Source organism: Rhinolophus ferrumequinum, chromosome X (genome assembly GCF_004115265.2).
Source record: "Rhinolophus ferrumequinum isolate MPI-CBG mRhiFer1 chromosome X, mRhiFer1_v1.p, whole genome shotgun sequence".
Taxonomy (NCBI): Eukaryota; Metazoa; Chordata; class Mammalia; order Chiroptera; family Rhinolophidae; genus Rhinolophus; species Rhinolophus ferrumequinum.
This window is the reverse complement of record NC_046284.1, coordinates 113,953,806-113,973,937: the sequence shown is the minus strand read 5'-3', so window position 1 is coordinate 113,973,937 and position 20,132 is coordinate 113,953,806. Positions and strand designations below refer to the sequence as shown.

General features: G+C 43.1%; 1 protein-coding gene across 1 annotated transcript; it reads right to left on the bottom strand.

The window, feature by feature from the left end:
• Window positions 1-7,553: 7,553 nt before the first annotated feature.
• On the bottom strand, window positions 7,554-8,180 carry LOC117021425 (60S ribosomal protein L11-like). Its single transcript, XM_033104550.1, has one exon. The coding sequence runs from the start codon at window positions 8,167-8,169 to the stop codon at window positions 7,630-7,632; it is 540 nt and encodes a 179-aa protein (XP_032960441.1). The 5' UTR covers window positions 8,170-8,180; the 3' UTR covers window positions 7,554-7,629.
• Between the last annotated feature and the right edge of the window lie 11,952 nt (window positions 8,181-20,132).

Below are 20,132 nucleotides of genomic sequence, written 5' to 3'. Positions count from 1 at the left end.
TAAGCTGGTTATTTCATTCTTCATTTTTTTTATTGCGTTCTTAATCTCCAGAAATTCTATTTGTTTTTTTTTTAAATTTCAATCTCTTTTGTAAGATGTTCATTTTGTTCTTTGATTGTGTTTCTGAGGTCATTAAACTGCCTGTCTGTTTTCTTGCATCTCATTGAATTTTTTAAGAACTGCAATCTTGACTTCTCTGTCATTTAAGTCACATGTCTATTTCCATGTCTTTAAGTTCATTTCCTGGAGACTTTTCATTTTCTTTCTGAGCTGCCTTGTTGCCTTGGTTATTCATGGAAATTAATGAATTATTATTTCTCTTCCTAGACATCTACAGGAGTGGGTTCTACAACAAGTTGGTAGGAAGATGTCTTGTCTTTTGCTTTCCAGTAGGTGTTGGTAGAATGCTTTATTTTCTCTCCGACTGCAGCCTTTTATTCTCTCTCACACTGTAGTGTTATATTTTTCTCTGCACTGTTCTGGCTTCTCACACAATGGGGGGATTCCCTGGAAGGTGGGCTTCTCCTCTATGAGCAGGTCACCTGGCTCTCAGGGCACCACCTCCATGGGGGAATGTGGAAAGCTTCTGAAGTTCCGAAGCTCTTCCTGCACCAGATTCATGGCCTGTGTGTTTCAGCCATTCTGTTTACCCCTGCAGGGAGCTGCCCAGATAGGCAGGGGCACGGCAGGGGTGGGGTGGGTTGTGAGAGGTGGCTCTGAGCAATGGCGGCGACCACCAGCACAGCCAGCCCTGAACCCAAGGCTCTCTCCCGTTTGCTGGAACTAGTTGAGCTACGAGTCCATGGCTGCGGACCACAGTTGTCAGAACTGCAAATACTCTGTCCTTTTGATCTGACACTGCTACTGTTCCGCTTCTAGCACCAGGCAGATGGGAGCCGGGCGAGCTCTGGGAGGGTAGGGGAGGGCAACTAGTCTCAGTGCCTAAGGCTTCCGTTCTCTGCGGCAGTGAGGGCTTAAACCACCGTTTTCAGCCTACTTCCCTCAATCTTTGCTCCAAGGTCTCTGCTGTGAGCGTTGGGTTCAGTCGTGTTATATGCTGTCCCCTCAGCCCTGTGGGCCATAAGCGGAGCCCGAGCAGTCCGAGTTCTTCCCTCTCCCGCAGCTGCGGTAGCTCCGGGATACAGCGAGCTCGGAGCACTGAGCCAGGTCTGCGTCCTGCGCGCCTGCGTGGTCCCGTCTCCGCACTTCCGGCTTCCCTTCTCCCCTGCTCACCCAATTTGCCCTCCTTTAGATGATTTTAGTTGCACGTCTCTTAGTCTTGCCTGTCTGCTGTGCAGGGAGTCCTTTGTGGAATTATAGTTGTTCAGTTTGTTGTAAATTCCAGGGAAGATTTGAAGAGGCTGACATCACGCCATCATTTCTATGACGTCATGAATTAGAGAGTTTTGATGCTTTTGTATAATTTGGAACTGTTTGTTGAGGATAGGAATAATCTGTTATAGATTACTTTTTTATTATAAAGGGATAAAACTCAGGAACAGCCAGATGGAAGAGATGCATAGGGCAAGGTATGGGGAAAGGGCAGGGAGCTGCCATTCCTTCTCCCAATGATAAACCCTCCAAGCACCTCCACGTGTTCATCAACCCAGATCACCCTCTGACTTTTTTTGGTGGGGGAGGGTGGTGGTGGCAGTACTATATTAACGTTGTCTTCAGGAAAAATAAACCTTTACAAAGTTTAGCTGTTTTTCCTCTCACACACCAGGCGTGTCACTGGCGAGGGTGGAACCCTGGGCAGAAGAGTCATAGGCTGCCCAAGCCCCTGATACTGTGTGCATCCAGTGGAGAGGGTGCTTGGGTGGATCTGCTGAACTCTGGTGCCCACTGCTCCAGTGGAGGCCCCACCTCGCCACCACTGTTCTCTGTTTTTGTCGCGCAAGTGTAAGAACTGCCTAGTGGCGAGTGGGTCGATGGCGAGTAAACTTTTGGGATCAAACACCAAACAGGGTGAGCTTGGGTGCCAGCTGTGTAAGGGAATGCCAGCTCTGTAGGGGATTGTCAGGAAGGGCCAGTTCCTGACACCCAGATACAGGTGCCCCTTTCATCCAGTGGGGACTCCAGTCTCAGTTTAGTGCACTCTCTCTCTCTCTCTCTCTCTCTCTCTCTCTCTCTCTCTCTCTCTCTCTCTCTCTCCCAACACACACACACCCCGCACATACACCACACTGGGGCAGCCACAGGTTCCAGCTTGTTTGTTGCCACCTGCCACTGAGAGAGCCGCTGGAATCATTCATTGAATAATCCTGATAGTCTTTCCTCACTTTTAAACAGTTATATAGTATTGTCCTTTATTTAAACGGGGAGTGTCTATCTCACAAGTGTAGGTAGTTAAAAAAAATACTGAGATTTAGGAATAATGTGATTATGTGTGACTTTTTCTTGCAGATTTTTTCTAGCAGATGTGACTTTTTCTAGCAGATTACTAAAGATTTCTAAACTAGTCCTTTTATAAATGTTCCGCTTCACCTCAAACACAGACTAATTTCCATCTCTAGCCACAGGAGGGCGCACAAATACATTGATCAAGTGAAGTTTGGTATAAAATGGAACCATCCTTACTTGGGTTTGAGAAGAAAGACCATGAGCAGTATTGTACTTGTATTCTTGTTAGTGTTGCGCAGCACTGTCTGATAGAACTTTGTGCGATGGTGGAAATGGTCTGTGTCTGTGCCGTCCTGTATATCAGCCACTAGCCACATGTGGATATTGAATCTTTGAAGTGAGAGTAATATGACTGAGGAAATTAATTTAAAATTTTAATTTAATTATAAATTTAAATGGCCACATGTGGCTAGTGGCTGCCATATTGGACTGCACAAGTCTAGAGCACTAGACTATAGGAATATTGGTTTTTCTGAATGGCTTTATGATGTTGGCATTTAAACAACTGAATCTATCAACAATAACTTATGAGGTAAAGGAAACTAGCATTGATGTGCCCACCATTGGCCAGCTACTGTGCCAGGCATATTTATGTACCCATCTTACTTGACCCTCACTACCCACCTGAGAGATGGATATTAGTATGCCCAGTTTATGAATGAAGAAGCAGACTCCAGAGAGATGAAGTAATTGGCCCAAAGTCTTCAAGATAGTCATTGAGCCAGATATACCCATCTAATATTTTTGAGAACCTACAATATGGCAATAAATGTATCAGCTAGGCACTATTATAGACATTGGAAATTAAAAGGAACCAATGCTTGATATGGGTGCCTTTTTAGTAAATGCTATCATTCTGTTCTATATAGATAGCATTTTCTGATTTATCTGAGAATGATTGGTATATTTGTGCTCCTCATGTTCTCAGAGTTGGAAGGAACCTGCAAACCAACCCTTATATCAGCGCTATCTCTGATATATGTAATTCTCTATTATCGTGAGCTCTGATCTAGGCAGGGGGATAACTGGGTTCCATGTCCAATTCTGTTACTAACTAGACCTTAAGGAGATGGTTTGCCCTTTCAGAGCTAGAATGTCCCCATTTCTCAAACAATGCTCTTTGTCTACGAGGTATCCAAGGACTATTTCATATTTCCCTGATTCTGAGACTCACAGTTTCACATTTTAACATCAGTTTTCTTCTGATGGTCAATGACACTTCACAGTATCTAGCTGGCAGCATATTTCTTAGTTATATATCTATATCTATATCTATATCTATATATGTATCTTATAATCAGGAAACCTTAAATTAGATGAAATATGGTCTATATAATTTTAGAATATCAGTGAAAATATTTTTCTTTATATTTAATATACATTTTGAAATCTACCCAGAGGCAAAGACAATGACCTTCTATTGTGATTCTAAATCCAGTTTAGAATATTAAATTGCATATGTCATAATCAGTGCTTCCTTAAGTGACCAAGTCATGACAGTTAATACACAAACTCAGAAATCTCTGCTACAGTGACCGCCCCTCCCACCCCCATCGAACTGAAGATCAGCAGGATTAATCTACACTTGATCTTAGCCAAAAGGCCGAGAAGCAATTAGGATTAATTTTAGGCAAAGTAGGGGGCTGAGTACAGTTTTGTCTTGGGAGTTTCCCATCCTTTTTATTTCCCTTCTTCAGGTACTCAAAGCTCTTAAACACCATCTCCTCTGTGATGCCCTCTATCCTTTCTCTCTTCTGTAACCCCCATCTCTATCAGCTACGCTTGTGAGTAAATTAATTATGGGCATATTTTCTCATGAAGATTTATGACCAAGGAAATCACTTGGTGCTAGTGATGTGTTGGTATATGCTTAACAACCGACTCTCTGGGGCTGGGGGTGGAAGAAGGCCTGATTTGTAGCAGTTGCCAATTTCTGTGGTATAAATACTCCCACAGTGGCTGATTTTAAGCTACCGATATGATGTCAACCACTCTGTAAAATTTCTGAAAATGTAATAGCTCTCATGAGCCAATGTGACCCTGCTCCAGCGAACCGTCTCTTCGTGCAAGTCTGATTATTCCATTCTGCCACAATCCTGTGATGGTTCCTGATTCCTTCTAGGATAAAAGCCAACTTCTGCAGCTTGATATTTAAGAGCAGGGGATGATCCAGGTCTCATGGATCCCGACGCTCATGCAGTTTGGGGGCTTTCTTTAAGAACAGTAAAACCAACTCAATAATCCAATATTAGGTACAAAAGTGGTTAATTATTTGGAATGAGAAAAGAAATCATAACAAATTACAAGTGTTAAAAAGGTGACAAATACCAGAAAGGTCACAAAATCTAAAACAAAATTACATAATGTGATTGAAAGAACTTTCAGTAGACTTGCTTCTGGTTCTGACATAAACCTTGTTTCCTGTCCACTACCTACACAATTCTGGTGCCAGGTGTCCTAAGACATGATAACATTGCCATATGCCCGTTGGCAGTGGATCATATGAGCATTCCTGGGAGGCATTCCTACTTGGGATGGCTGTCAGTGACCTAACCATTCATGGAAGCGATTGTAAACTATGTTAACTACATCTCTCTGAATCCTAGTGAAATGCATCTCCAACTCAACTTCCCCTTAGCTGGGCCTCCAAAATGCCTGTGGCCCCCCAGTGCCCCTGAGCAGTCAGGGTTCATCATAGAAGCAGAACTGCCATGAGTGATATAAGGGACTCATTATAGGGTTTGATCTTTGGGAGCTATGGGAACTGGTGGATGAGTCTGTGAGCTGCTGCTTCTGTCTGTTGTTGAGTGGAAGTTGCTATAGGTCGTAGGGACCAGCAGTTGGAAAGGAGAGCTCAATGTGGGAGGAGGAATCTGGTCTCAGCTGAAGGAGCTGAGGGCCTAAGTGCTGCCTAGTGCCATCTAAGTAGGGGATCAGATCAGTGACCCTGCGTGCGAGCTGCTACAGCGCCGAGCACCCCGACTAACTTTCAGAGCTTCAAAAATATGGCTGCTGGTTCACATGTGCCTCCCATCAAGTGTCTGTGGTGGCCAGCGCCAACCTGCAACCATACAAGGAAGAGAACAGAGTTCCAGTTTAGCTAAGTTGATACAGGGCAAAACCACTACAGGAAGTGTGAGTGAGGGGACACTGGAATGGAAAGTGATGGTGGTTTTCACTGATTTCAGCTTAAGCATTTTACTTTTGCAAAAAAATTTGAACATATGGCCTCGTAAACACATTGCGAGGACCTATCCTTAAGCTTTGTTAGCTTCATGATAAATCCATTCTGTTAGAGAGTCAATAGCATTGAGTTCCAACCTACTTCTCAACCACCTTATCTGATCTCTCTCTCTCTCTCTCTCTCTCTCTCTCTCTCTCTCTCTCTCTCTCTCTCTCTCTCTCTGTCTCTGTATCACACACACACACACACACACACACACACACACACACACTCTTAATGAGCTCTTATGTACCAGGCATGTTCTAGCCACTGCGGATCCAGAAGTGAGCAAAACTGACAAAATCCCTATATTGGAGGAGACTATTCTAGTGGGGATGGACTAGAAACAACAAAGACACATGTTTGTACATCAGGTGGTAGTAAGTGCTCTAGAGAAAAGTAAAGCAGAGAAGGGAGCTAGGGAGTGCGCAGGGAAGAATTTTTGGGGTGGTCAGAGAAGGCCTCACTGAGGACGCTGAGCATAAATCTGAAGGAGGGTGGGAGGGAGCCACATGGCTGTCCGGGACACGATGTTCCTGGCCAAGGACCTAGCACAAAGAGGTCGGGAGAGCTCGCTTTGTTCTAGCAGAGCAGCTCTGGGAGCTCTGGCAATGATGGGAGAAGTCAGAAAGGTGGGTGGGTGGGCGCATGCCTGGTGAGCACAAGAGGAGTGACGTGGGGGTGGCTCCCTCAGGCTCCTGTGCTGAGAGGCACCGAAGGGGGACAGAGATGGACTTAGGAGGCCCATTTTGGAGGCCTGCACAGTAATCCTGACCCGTACCCTCTGCTCTAAGCATCAGTGACATTTTGCCCAACACATCCTTTCCCACTTGCTGTGCCTTTGTTTTTATCCCTGGCCATCTGGATTGTGCTTCCTGCTTTGTCTTCTCATTTAGATTACCTTTGATGCCAAAATTTGATTTTTGAAATTTGATAACATAATTTTAAGTTTGCAAGAGTGTGTCCTGAACCTGATAAGAGATGGCAGATGAATTGCTCATGTGAGAAGGTAGGGAGAATAGTATCACCTTATCAGGGGCTGGACTAGCACTTGTCTGCCCCCGAGAGTGAGTGTCTCCTTACATTTTGTCCCCAAGCACCTCACATTTTAGTCCTGGCCCCCCCCGCCCCCAAATGATATTACAAAGGGAAAATTAGTAACTTAACAGTGGAAAAAGCTGGCAGACACCAGATCCCTGCCTCACCAAGTGATCAAAGTTAACCTCACGGGAATGGGACAAGCTGACTTTATGATCCTTGTAATACAGTACCCTGAGAAGGACACAAACTCTCCTATGGGCTATCCCCATCCAAACATGAGTAACTCAATCTCATCATGAGAAAACATCAGATAAACCCAGACTGAGGGACCTTCCATAACATAACTGGCCTGCACCCTTCACAAATGTCAATGTCAAGAATGGCAAAGAAGGCCGAGGAACTGTTTCAGAAGAAAGAAGACTAGAGAGACATGGCCACTAAATGCTATGCAGAGTACTCTTGGATTTGGCCCTGGACTGAAAGAAGTGCTGGCAAGGACATTATTGGGAGAGTGCGAAAAATTTCTATATGAACTGTAGATTGGATAAAAGTATTATATCAACATTAAATTTTCTGATTCTTGAGATTGAACTGTGGTTATTATGTACGAGAGTGTTTTTATTCTTGGGAAATACACTCTGAAGTATTTTGGGGTAAAGAGGTATAAACTGACTCTCATAAGGATCAAAATGATCTATATCGGATCACAATTATCTATATCAACATCTGTGTATCTGTGTATCTATGTATGTATCTAATCGAGAGAATGATAAAGCTAATGTAGTAAAATGTTAACAATTGATGATTTGGGTGAAGGGGATATGTGGGATTTCTTTGTACTATTTTTGCAACTTTTCTGTAAATTTGAAATTATTTCACAATAAAGTTTTTTTTTTTTTTTTTTTTTTTTTTTTACATTTCACGGAAAATATTTTATTTGTCGTTTGGACAGAAAAGGGAATTTATTTGCCAGGAAGGATGATCCCGTCATACTTCTGCTGGAACCAGCGCATGGCCTCCTCTTTGCTGATTCTGTGTTTGGCCCCAGTGCAGCCTGTCCTGCGTTTCTTGTCTGCGATGCTGAAACCTGGCCTACCCAGCACCACATAGAAGTCCAGGCCGTAGATACCAATGCTTGGGTCGTATTTGATTCCCAGATCGATGTGTTCCTGGATCCCAAAACCAAAGTTTCCAGTATCTGAGAAGTTATTTTTTCGTAACTCGTACTCTCGAACCTTTAAACCTTTCTCCAAGATTTCTTCTGCTTTGGCCCCACGGACTGTGCAGTGGACGGCAATCTTTTCATTTCTCCTAATGCCAAAGGATCTAACGGTGTATCTAGCTTTGGAGAACACAGGGGTCTGGCCTGTGAGCTGCTCCAGGACCTTAGCTGCCCGGGTCAGCCTGTCTCCACTCTCCCCCACACAGATGTTGAGGCAGAGCTTGCGGATGCGAAGCTCCCGCATGGGGTTCTCCTTTTCACCTTGATCCTGCGCCATCATAAGAGACAGGAAGAGAGGATTTTTTTTTTTTAAAAGGCAGCTACAACTTTAGACTTCTAGATGAGAGCAATGGAGATTGGAATGGTTCTTTATGGCAGGCATCTCCTTTGCTTTCAAAATAAACACAAGTATTATCAAGTACTCATCTTTCTGCAACAACATGGGAGAGTAAATCATTAACTTTTGGATAGCTTTGAACTTGTAGTTCCCATTTGCATGTTAAGTCCACTAGTTCTGTTAGAGTGGGCAATTAATAAGGTACAAATAGTTATGAGTTCAAATGACTAACCTGTTTCTCTGTAATTGCTTGAACAGACAGACATGTAGAAGGAAAATTACTGTGTGTTAAAACAGCATGTTATTAAAAAGCGCAGTGCCTCCACGTACAGCACTGCAGAGAATTTAGCACAAGGCTTTGGATACAATAACACTCTGTCAATTTTCAACCTTCATTGTACATTGGAATAAAAATTCTGGGGAATTAAAAAAACACTGATCTCGAAGCAGGGCCCAGTTGGGACCCCCGTAGTAGAGGCCTCGCCGCATCCTCAGCCTCACCTTTCTTTGCCCTAAAGCTTAGTAGTAGATCATCCCCCTGAGGCTTGAGCTGGAAATGTCCTCTGTCCCAGTTCCCTGTTTTAGAAAATTACCCTGAAACTTATAATTAATACCCCCATGCTTACTGATCACAATCTTTATGGCCTAGCATTCTTTCCAGGTTACTGTCATCATTGCTCCTGGGTTGATGAGCACGTTGGAGAGCCACGTGGCCAGAGGGAAGGCTCCATGCAGACCCCTGGAACCGTCACGTGGCCTCTGCAGGAATGCCCAGATTTTCCCTTAAATACCCCGGGCTGGTCAGAGAATGTTATGGCAGTTTTTGGAGATGTGAACCTGCTGCTTTGTCAGACCACCGATGCTCTGATAACAAACGCTTATCCTATAGCCCAACTCCTGTGTCGATCTGTTGGCTGAAGTGGCGCAGGCAGCTCGAGCCCCGGACTCGTTTGGCCTCCGGTTTCAATGTCTCCCCCCAAATTTTGGTATAATTGGTCTGCAGTGCAGTCTGAGATCTTTAAAAGCACCTCGGATGATTTTAACATGTGGCCAAGGGAAGAAGTGATTTAGAGTCCTTTTTTTCTTTTTTGGATTGATTATAGTAACATCTCAAGAGATGCTCCAGAGCAAAGGTGATTCAGCTTGGGAAGGCAATGCCCTGGGAAGGCAACATGATTAGAAATCACCTCTCCTTCCTCTCAACTCCCATAGCATTTTCCTTTCCGGCCACTTCATATTTTTCACCTTGAATTATAATTATTTATATTTATATTTTCTTCCCTGCTAGACTGCAGCCTCCTGGAGCATAGAATTCATGGGAAAATGACTGTGTACTCTTACCAAGTTGATATAACGGAACCACTGTGCTGAGCTCTCGGAAGGCCAGAGACTGGCCTTTTGTCCTCTCCCTACTGCTTTCTAACAGACGGCAGTGTTCAAATTTGTGTTGAAGAAATGCTAAAATATTTGGAATCTAGTGCACTCTCACCCAATGAAACTGTATGTGTAGAAAAAAGACTGGAAGGAAACAAACCAAAATGTTAACAATGCTTGCCTGTGATGCACATGATTATGGACGACTTTTTTCTTTTTTTTTTTTCAGTATTTTACATGCATGTGTATCAATTTGAAAGCTATTAAGAATAGAAACTGGGCCAGCCCAGTGGCTCAGGTGGTTGGAGCTCCATGCTCCTAACACCAAAGGCTGCCGGGCCGATTCCCGCATGGTCCAGTGGGCTCTCAACCAAAAATGGGCTCTCGACTCCCGCAAGGGATGGTGGGCTTCGCCCCCTGCAACTTACAACAGCAACTGGACCTGGAGCTGAGCTGCGCCCTCCACAACTAAGATTGAAAGGACAACAACTTGACTTGGAAAAAGTCCTGGAAGTACACACTGTTCCCCAATAAAGTCCTGTTCCCCTTCACCAATAAAATCTTTTTTAAAAAAATTACCACTGCCCTCAACAACTAGAAAACACATTCTTTTTTTTTTTCAATTAAAGTCTATTGGGGTGACAATTGTTAGTAAAGTTACATAGATTTCAGGTGTACAATTCTGTATTACATGTGTGTCTATAAATCCCATTGTGTGTTCACCACCCAGAGTCGGTTCTCCTTCCATCACCATATATTTGATCCCCTTTACCCTCATCTACCACCCCCCTGCCCCCTTACCCTCTGGTAACCACTAAACTATTGTCTGTGTCTATGAGTTCTTGTTTCTCATTTGTTTGTCTTGTTCTTTTGCTGTTTTTGGTTTATATACCACATATCAGTGAAATCATATAGTTCTCTGCTTTTTCTGTCTGACTTATTTCGCTTAGCATTATAACCTCAAGATCCATCCATGTTGCCACAAATGGTCCTATATCATCTTACCGCCGAATAAGATTCCATTGTGTATATATACCACAACTTCTTTATCCATTCATCTATCGAAGGACATTTTGGTTGTTTCCACGTCTTGGCCACCATAAATAAAGCTGCAATGAACATTGGAGTACACTTGTCTTTGCGGATCAATGTTTTCAGATTTTTTGGGTAGATACCCAGGAGAGGGATTGCTGGGTCATATGGTAATTCTATTCGTAATTTTTTGAGGAACCTCCACACCGCCTTCCATAACGGCTGCACCAGTCTGCATTCCCACCAACAGTGTATGAGGGTTCCTTTTTCTCCACAGCCTCTCCAACACTTGTTACTATTTGTCTTGTTGATGATAGCCATTCTGACTGGGGTGAGGTGATAGCTCATTGTGGTTTTTATTTGCATTTCTCTGATGATTAGTGATGTTGAGTATTTTTTCATATGTCTATTTGCCATTTGTAAGTCCTCTTTGGAGAAATGTCTCTTCAGGTCCTCTGCCCATTTTTCAACTGGGTTGTTTGGTTTTTTGTTGTTGAGTTTCATGAGTTCCTTGTATATTTTTGATATTAGCCCCTTATCGGAGGCACTGTTTGCAAAAACCTTCTCCCATTCAGTTGGTTGCCTCTTTATTTTGTCAATGGTTTCTTCTGCTGTGCAGAAACTTTAAGTTTGACATAGTCACATTCACTTATTTTAGCTTTTACTTCCCTTGCCTTTGGAGTCTGTCACGCGGGGTGTCCGGCGGGGTCTCTGGTCCCACTCCCCACATAAGAACGCAGGGTATGGCTAGGCCAAAAAGGAACACCCACGGAGCCATAAATAGGGGAGTCACACCACTATACTCTCGCTGGCGGCTGGGTTGGAGACACAGGAACCAGGAGCAACACAATTCTCAACCTTCACTGTGCCGCTTGCAGACTCAGCCACCATCTTCTTGCTAGCTCCCCCTTTTTTTTCTGCTAGCGTAGCCACGGCAGTTATATTCGTGGCCAATGGCTCACTGGTTACAGCTGATGGCCAACTAGCCACAGCTGCTGGCCATTTGATCACAGTTGATGGCCATTTACTACCTGAGCCAGCACCTTTCTATGTGAGGCCGAGAGCCTGGAAACTGCTTTTTGGGGCTCTGTCCCCACACTCCACCCCTACAGGGTCTCGCCTCACAATCTACGCGACAAGCGTCTTCCGCAAGGGGCCCTGTGCGAGGAGCCTGGAGGTGAATGCCATTTCCTGGACACAGCCAAGCTCTCTGGTCACAGCCAGGGTTTCTCAGGGCACCACCAGTACTTCTGGGCACAGCCAGACTTCCTGGACTTCTTAGGGTACTACTAGTCTCCCCGGGTACAGCCAGGGTTTCTCAGGGCACCACCAGTACTTCTGGGCACAGCCAGACTTCCTGGACTTCTTAGGGTACCACTAGTCTCCCCGGGCACAGCCAAGGTTTCTCAGGGCACCACCAGTACTTCTGGGCACAGCCAGACTTCCTGGACTTCTTAGGGTACCACTAGTCTACCCGGGCACACGAGGGCCTCTCAGGGCACTGCCACTCTCTCTGGACACAGCCAGACCTGGACTCAGCCAGGGCTCCCAGGGCACTGCCACTCTCTCTGGACACAGCCAGACTTCCTGGACACAGCCAGGGCTCTCAGGGCACTGCCACTCTCTCTGGACACAGCCAGACTTACTGGACACAGCCAGGGCTCTCAGGGCACTGCCACTCTCTCTGGACACAGCCAGACTTCCTGGACACAGCCAGGGCTCTCAGGGCACTGCCACTCTCTCTGGGCCTCTCAGGGTACCGTGCTGGAACAACAGCGGCTCACAGTCAAGGTGCTTACATATTCTCAATGGCGGCCAGTCAAGACACAAAAGCAAACATCCCCCAGTTCCACTACATGGTGGTATGTTCCCAAACAGTCAAGCTGTCCATTAAATTAGGGATGGAAGGCAATTCCCCATAGTCCATAGTCATTTGCCAGGGCTGTCCTGGGGGTGAGGGATGACCTTGACCTCACCCTCAGCTCCCATGGAGGACTCAGCAAGCATTTCCTCCTGGGACTACAAGTCCTGCATCCGGGCTGTCTCAGCAAGCACTTCCCAGCCCACAGGGCCGCAACCACCTTCGCTTTCTCCGGCCTCTGCTGGTTGGGGAACCGTCGATGTCTTCCCACCCCTCCACGGGGTTCCAGCTCTCAGGCAGCTGCTCCTCCTGGTCTTCCTGCAACTGAGTGTTCATAGGCACAAACTGCTCCACCGCCCTTCGGGGAGCTTTGGCCGACACCGTACCCTGCTCGCTGCGCCATGTGTCGTGCAGGGGATCCTGCCGACTTCGCCATGTGTCGTGCGGGAAGGCCTGCGGGGTCTGTGGGGTCTCTGGTCCCACTCCCCACATAACGCAGGGTATGGCTAGGCCAAAAAGGAACACCCACGGAGCCATAGATAGGGGAGTCACACCACTATACTCTCACTGGCGGCTGGGTTGGAGACACAGGAACCAGGAGCAACACAATTCTCAACCCTCACTGTGCCGCTTGCAGACTCAGCCACCATCTTCTTGCTAGCTCCCCCTTTTTTTTCTGCTAGCGTAACCACAGCAGTTATATTCGTGGCCAATGGCTCACTGGTTACAGCTGACGGCCAACTAGCCACAGCTGCTGGCCATTTGATCACAGTTGATGGCCATTTACTACCTGAGCCAGCACCTTTCTATGTGAGGCCGAGAGCCTAGAAACTGCTTTTTGGGGCTCTGTCCCCATAGAGTCAAATTCATAAAATGCTCTTTGAACCCGAGGTCCATAAGTTTAGTACCTATGTTTTCTTCTATGTAGTTTATTGGTTTCAGGTCTTATGCTTAAGTCTTTGATCCATTTTCAATTAGAAAATACATTCTTAAAAAAAAAGAATAGAAACTATACCAAATATTCATCAATCAATAAGTTCATCATGATTACTAGGAAAAAAAACAATGAAAAATTCATTGGTCATCTTTGGTGAATGTTAGATAATCAAATGACTATTTATAAAGCTGGTAAATAAAGGGAAAGAACCAATCATTTATCCAGCTTTTCTCAATGAACCGTACCTCAGAATACTGCATTTTGTCTATCCATTCACCCATTGGTGGACATTTCAGTTATTTCCAGTTTTTCTCTATTATGCATAATGCTGCTATGAACTTTTGAATACAAATCTTGGTATAGACATGTTTTAGTTTCTCTTGGGTACACACCTAGGAGTGGAAATACTGGGTCATATGGTAAATTTATGTTTAACTTTTTAATAAACTGCCAAGCTGTTTGCTGTAGCAGCTGCACCACTTTACATTGCCACCAGCAATCTATGTGGGTTCCATTTTCTCCACATTCTCCCCAACACTTGCTATTGTCTTTTTTTTTAAAAAAACTTTTATTTATTTAAGTATGTTTTTCCAGGACCCATCAGCTCCAAATCAAGTAGTTGTTTCAATCTAGTTGTGGAGGGTGCAGCTCACAGTGGCCCATGTGGGGATCGAACTGGCAATCTTGTTGTTAAGAGCACTGCGCTCTAACCGACTGAGCTATCAAGCCGCCCCCTGTTATTGTGTTTTTGATTATAGCCATTCTTGTGGCTGGCTATATCCTTGTGGTTTTAATTTGCATTTCATTAATGATGTTGAGCATCTTTTCATGTGCTTATTGGCCATTCATTTATCTCCTTTGGTGAAATATCTATTCAGATCTTCTGCCCATTTTTTAAATTGGATTATTTGACTTCTCATTATTGACTTGCAAGAGTTATTATGTATTCTAGATACAAATTCTTTATCTGATACTTGATTTATAAGTATTTTCACCCAATCTTGGGGCCTGACTGTGTCTTGCCTATAGGTGGTGCTCCATAAGAATATGTTAAATGAATGGTTTAGCTAATTGGGCCTGCTCCTCCAGGCCCATCCATTTTATGCCTCTAACTGTTTTGCTTCTGAATTTACTAACATTTTATTTAGGATTTAACATCTGTATTCATAAATGACATGGGCTGGTAATTTTCATCTTTCAGGCCTGTATCAATCAGGGTCAGTTAGGAGACAGAAACCCAATTAGTTATTTAGACAAAAGACAAATACTGCATGATCTCACTTACATGTGGTATCTAGAAGAGTCAAACACGTAGAAGCAGAGAGTAGAATGGTGGTTGCCAGAGGCTGGAGGGACGGGAACATGGAGGTGTTGGTCAAAGGGAACAAAATTTCAGTTTTGCAAAATAAGTTCTGGAGGAAAATAAAGGTCACCTGGAAGAGGGCTCTCTTTATGTATGGAATCTATATTGAGTCGTATTATATCAATTGGGAAAAAGAAAGCTTTTTTACAATACATTTTCTTGAAAAATTGCAATTATCGCTTTAGCTTTAAGATAACCTGGGAAAAATCACTGTTAAAGGGGCATCCTATAACTCTGTATTCAGTTCTAAAATAAATAATAGGTTATAATATATAAAAAAATTAATATAAAGAATCATTAACCATGAAAGGATAAAAAGATAACTCAAAGGTCTCATGGCTGAGTGAACAAAAGGAAGAAGTTAGAATGATTAAAACTTAGAAACTTAGATGAGGGGACTGGGACCCAGACCTCAGGGGAAGGGTGCTGCCAACTGGGGCTGCTGTCTCTGGGGTTGAGGTGCAGCGACAATGAAGCTGGCTCTGCAAATGTTGGAAAAGCTAGCGGCTGGATTCAGATGCTGCTGTGGGAAGGAGCTGCTGCTGCCAAGGTGTGGGGAGCAGACAGAGAGGAGCGTCTCTTCTTCCTTTTCCAGGCTTACAATCACTTACTCTAGCTCCCCCTACTGGCAAAGATGTGGTTTGCAGCGTTCCAAGCCCTGACATCATCAGCTAGAATATAAGACTGATTTAGAGCTGGGAACAAATACTGTCTGACACAAGGTGATAGAAAAATAAAGTAATCTTATCCTACATTTATCATATATTATTACAATTTATGTAATCCTAACTCATTCCCTTATTAGCTGTGTAGTTTGCATGTGTTTTTTAAAGTTTCCATTTTCGTTTAATCATCTATAAGCGAGCAGTAATCTTGTACCTACTTCATAGTATTATTATTTGCAAGTTTCAGATAACTTCTGTAAGAAACACAACAGTTCTGGGTGCTTTTATTTTTGGAAAGTCTTATACAAATTTCTGTCTTTTTTTCTGTCTCTCTGTTACTAGTTCTCAATTTGTTGTTGCATCAATTTAGGTCACATTTATTTTCCTCAAGAACCATCTTGTGTTTGTCCAGAGTCAAAAAGACTAAGCCCATATATCAAACTTAACGTGTCCAGAACTGAACTTCTAATCCCTGTGTACAACCTTTACCTCATGCCCTGCTTAGTTGTCCTTATCTCATTAAAAGTCAATACCAACCAACTGATTGCTCAACCAGAAACCTTGGAGCCATTCTTGATTCTACCTTCTACATCTAATCCAACCTGAAATTTCTTTTAAAAATATTTTTAAATGGGTAAACATTTTGTGAGTCGTCAGTCATCCAGTTATAAGTGCCTGGATATAACGTGTTTTTTTTTTCTCATTTCAGGTAAATTAGAATGATACGTTTTTCCAAATATGATGGCACTTATGCAACAGTTCATACAGATTTTTTAATACCATATTTCGTCTAAGTCCTTTAGAATAATTTCTTTATACCTAAACCACAAATGGCAATATAACTTATCTTTTCTTTCTAGGATACTCTTTATATATATATATATATATATATATATATATATATATATATATATATATTATTTTTTGCCATTTTGCCATTTTGGTTTAGGGATATTTCATGTTTTTTATTACTAACAAAACAATTGAGTCTATTACTATTTGATGAAAGTGGATTTTTGAAAGCAGTTTCCTTTGTTTCTACCTCCCAAATATGTCTTTTGATCTCCCCATTTCTTTCCATCTTTATGGCTACCAGCCCAGTTCCAACCTCCATTATCTCTAACCTGACCAGAGCCAGTCTCCTATATGGTCTTCCCACTGTCACCCTTCACCATTCCAATCCATTTCCTACAAACTATCAAGAGATATTGGATTATTTCTCTTTCCTAATTAACTCTGCAATACCGTCCTGTTATATCTTGAATAAAATCCAAACTCCTTACTGTAGTCTCTAGGGCCTTACCTAATTGGACTCCTGACCACCTCTCAGGCAAATTTTATGCTCGCTGTGGACCAAGCACATTCTGGTCTTTCAGTTGATTGAACTTGCCAATGTTCGTTCCACCTCAGGGCCTTTGAACTTATTGTTCTCTTTCTGTGTCTCCACACCCCAACCCCACTCCTCCTCCTCCTTCTTTGAGTCTCAGCTTAAATGTCATTTTCCCAGGGAGACTTTTGCCAACCACCCAATCTCAAATCAGCTCCCTTTCTAATGTTTTCTAATCTAACGTAACACTCTGCTTTCTTCTCTGTAGTTATCTTACTGTGTGAACTTTCTCTTTATTTTGTTTATTTACTTGGTGTTTCAGTGTCCCCTTGCTAGAATGTACGGTCCAAAATACTAGGACCATTTGTGTCTTGTTCACCATCCTGTCTCTAGTAAATAGCACAGCACCTGTCCCATAGCAGATACTTAAGGTTTATGGGGAAAAAAACCCAAAATAGAGGTATTTCCCTCCATCTGGTAGGTTGGGAATTGAGCAAGGAGAGTAAGGGAGACTGTTTAAGGAGGCTGAGACAATGGTCAGGCTGCCTTTCTCATCCGGGCATGGGCGAGGCCCAAGTCCTACAGTCAGCAAATGGGTCAGCTTGGGCTCACACACTTTTAGTTCTTTTTTCTCTTGAGGGGAGAGATGAAAGGGTTGTGAGAAGAGGCTGGCCAGAATTATCTATGCAAGTTTCCTTGTCTACCAAATGAAAAAAAGGAACATGAAGATTGCTGAAATATTTAGGAGACACGTGGAAGAAGACTGTAGAAGGGCATAGGTGGGATCAGGGGAACTAAGCAGGCTACACGTACTGGGGTAGTTCTGGTGAAATGACTGTGGTTTGGACTGGGGTGGCAGCAGGAGAGATGTGAGAAGTGGTTGTGTTTGAGATATATGAGAAAGATCTTGTAATGACGTATTACCCTTCTTGCTACTTCGTTTTATTTTTGTTCTATGAACCAAGAAACCCCATCTACCCTGCCCTGGTATTCTATGTACACACTTTGATGTTTCTATATCCGGACTCTTGAGCGAGTTTCTTAAAATCCCCAAGGCTGAGGGTACTCATCTGTAAATTGGAAGAATATTGTGGTGTGAATTCCCTGGTGATGCTGACAAAGATTCTTTGCTTGACCAAACTTTACTTAGGCTCTTGAACATTTTACTTGGACCATCTGTGCACTTCCCTTTGTAAAATCCAGTTTTAGCAAGAACCCTGCTAAGTCAGGTTAACCAGAAGCCCCACCCCCTATATTGGATCCCCCTCTATATCTAATCAGGTTCCACAGCCTTCACCATCCCCTAGGTGATGTTCGATTACCCTGGGCTGTCTTCAGCAAGGAATCCCATTAGGTCAGTTTAGCCAGAATCCTCCTTACCCTGATATTTCCCCTTAGTAATTTTCCATCCACTGCCCCCTCAGCCTGCTCCTTGGCTATACATTCCCACTTGCCCGTGCTGTATTCAGAACTTAGCCCCATTCTATACTGAGATCTCCTTTCTCTGTTGCAGTAGTCCTGAATAAAATCTGTTTTTACCACTTTAACTGCTGTCCAGCTCTTGTTCTTCTTTAACAATGCCACTGGGTAGGTTAGGGGATGTTTAGGCCTCTCACCAATAATCTTCATGTGGGCAGGCCCATTCTTAGATGTAGGTAACTGACATCTTCTCAGTATTTGTAAATTACTGTGCAAACACAGATTCACACAGATAGCTACTTCTAGATACTTTTCTGTAGGAATTTGGAACAGTTATTGTGTGGATTATAATAAAGTTATTTTGAGAAATCAACTAGCTCAGTGCTGTGATAGGGACTGATAAATGTGACTTTCCAACTTTTCAATTAATTAAAATGGAAACTAGAATTAATTTCTTACCCAAATTAACAAAGATGGAAAGCAAACCAAAATGAACAACAACAACCCCACGGAGTCACTGAGGCTTTGGTGAAATGGGTGCTCAGACAATGTTGATGAGTGTGTAATTTGGTATGAGATCCTCTGTGAAAGTATCAATATGTATTGGCTCTAAAATATATTCATACCCTTTGATCTAATTAGTCAATGTGAATATTCTAAGGAAATAATTCTAAATTGGGGAAGAGATTTATGCTTATGCAGGTTTACTGCCGCATATACCCAGCAACAGTTAAGAAATTATGGTTTATTCACTGGATGGACTATGATCCTTTCATTAAAGATGGAAGTTTTGAAGAGTAAATAATGAAAAAACCATACGTTTAAAATACAATTTGAAAAGCACAATGCCAAATTATCCATATAGAATTATTAGCACCTTATAGAAAACAAATCTGTGCAGAGAAAAAGATTGGAAATAAAGAGCCTTAAAACAGCTTATAATGGTTATATTTAGGTAGCACAACTATGGATGACACGTTTCCTTTTTTCTATCTTTTTGGTTTTCCTTAATGAGTATGTGTTAAGAAAAACTATTGGTTTAGGATGGCATCACTGACATACCTGGAGTGGGTGCTGGTGTTGGCTGGGGTGATCAGCGTGACCGGTCATGTGTCTCCAGCAGGCTCGCCTGGACTTATTCACATGGTGATGGCTGAATGGTTCCCAGGAACAGCGCCTCAAAGTGCAAACACGCTTCAAGTCTCGTGTTTGTTATTGTCTCATTTCCCATAGCAAGTCACATGGCCAAGCCAGGAGTCAGAGTGAAAGGGATTGCCCAATGATGGCAACCATTTTGTTAACACTCTATTACAGTAATCATTGACCTTAATAGCCACTCTAAATCAGACTGATCTAGGCTAAGAAATAAATATAAATGACTAGCCCATGGCTTACGAGTCCCTGTGGGATAAAGTTCAGAGAATCCTTAGCTCTGACGTATGACTGCTTGCCCCAGTTATCTCACTCTACCTCTGTTCCCCTCCTCAAAACCATAGATACCGGGCAACTGAGCTTTTTATAGTTATCTGAACGCACCTTACTATTTCTCACCCTATATCATTGTTCCTGCTGCTTCAACTGGAATTTAGTCACCCACTCTGAGTCCCACACACTAATCTAACATTGATTTTTGAACATCTTTCAAGACAGAAAAAGGTGTACCTCCTTAGGGAAGCCCACCCTACCCTTGAGGTAGAATTGAACATTTCCTTCTTTGGAACCTATAGAACAAACAACATAGAGATTTCTAATTTTACACCTACATAACTTTTGTATTCATTTGTTAACATGCCTGTTTCCCTTTGTGTAGACTATAAGATCCTCAAAGGTAGGGACTATATCTTTCTTGTATTTATATCTCTAGAGTCTCTTAGCTGGCAATTTTTAGATGATGAATATTTGCATAGATTGTTTTAACGTACATTTTT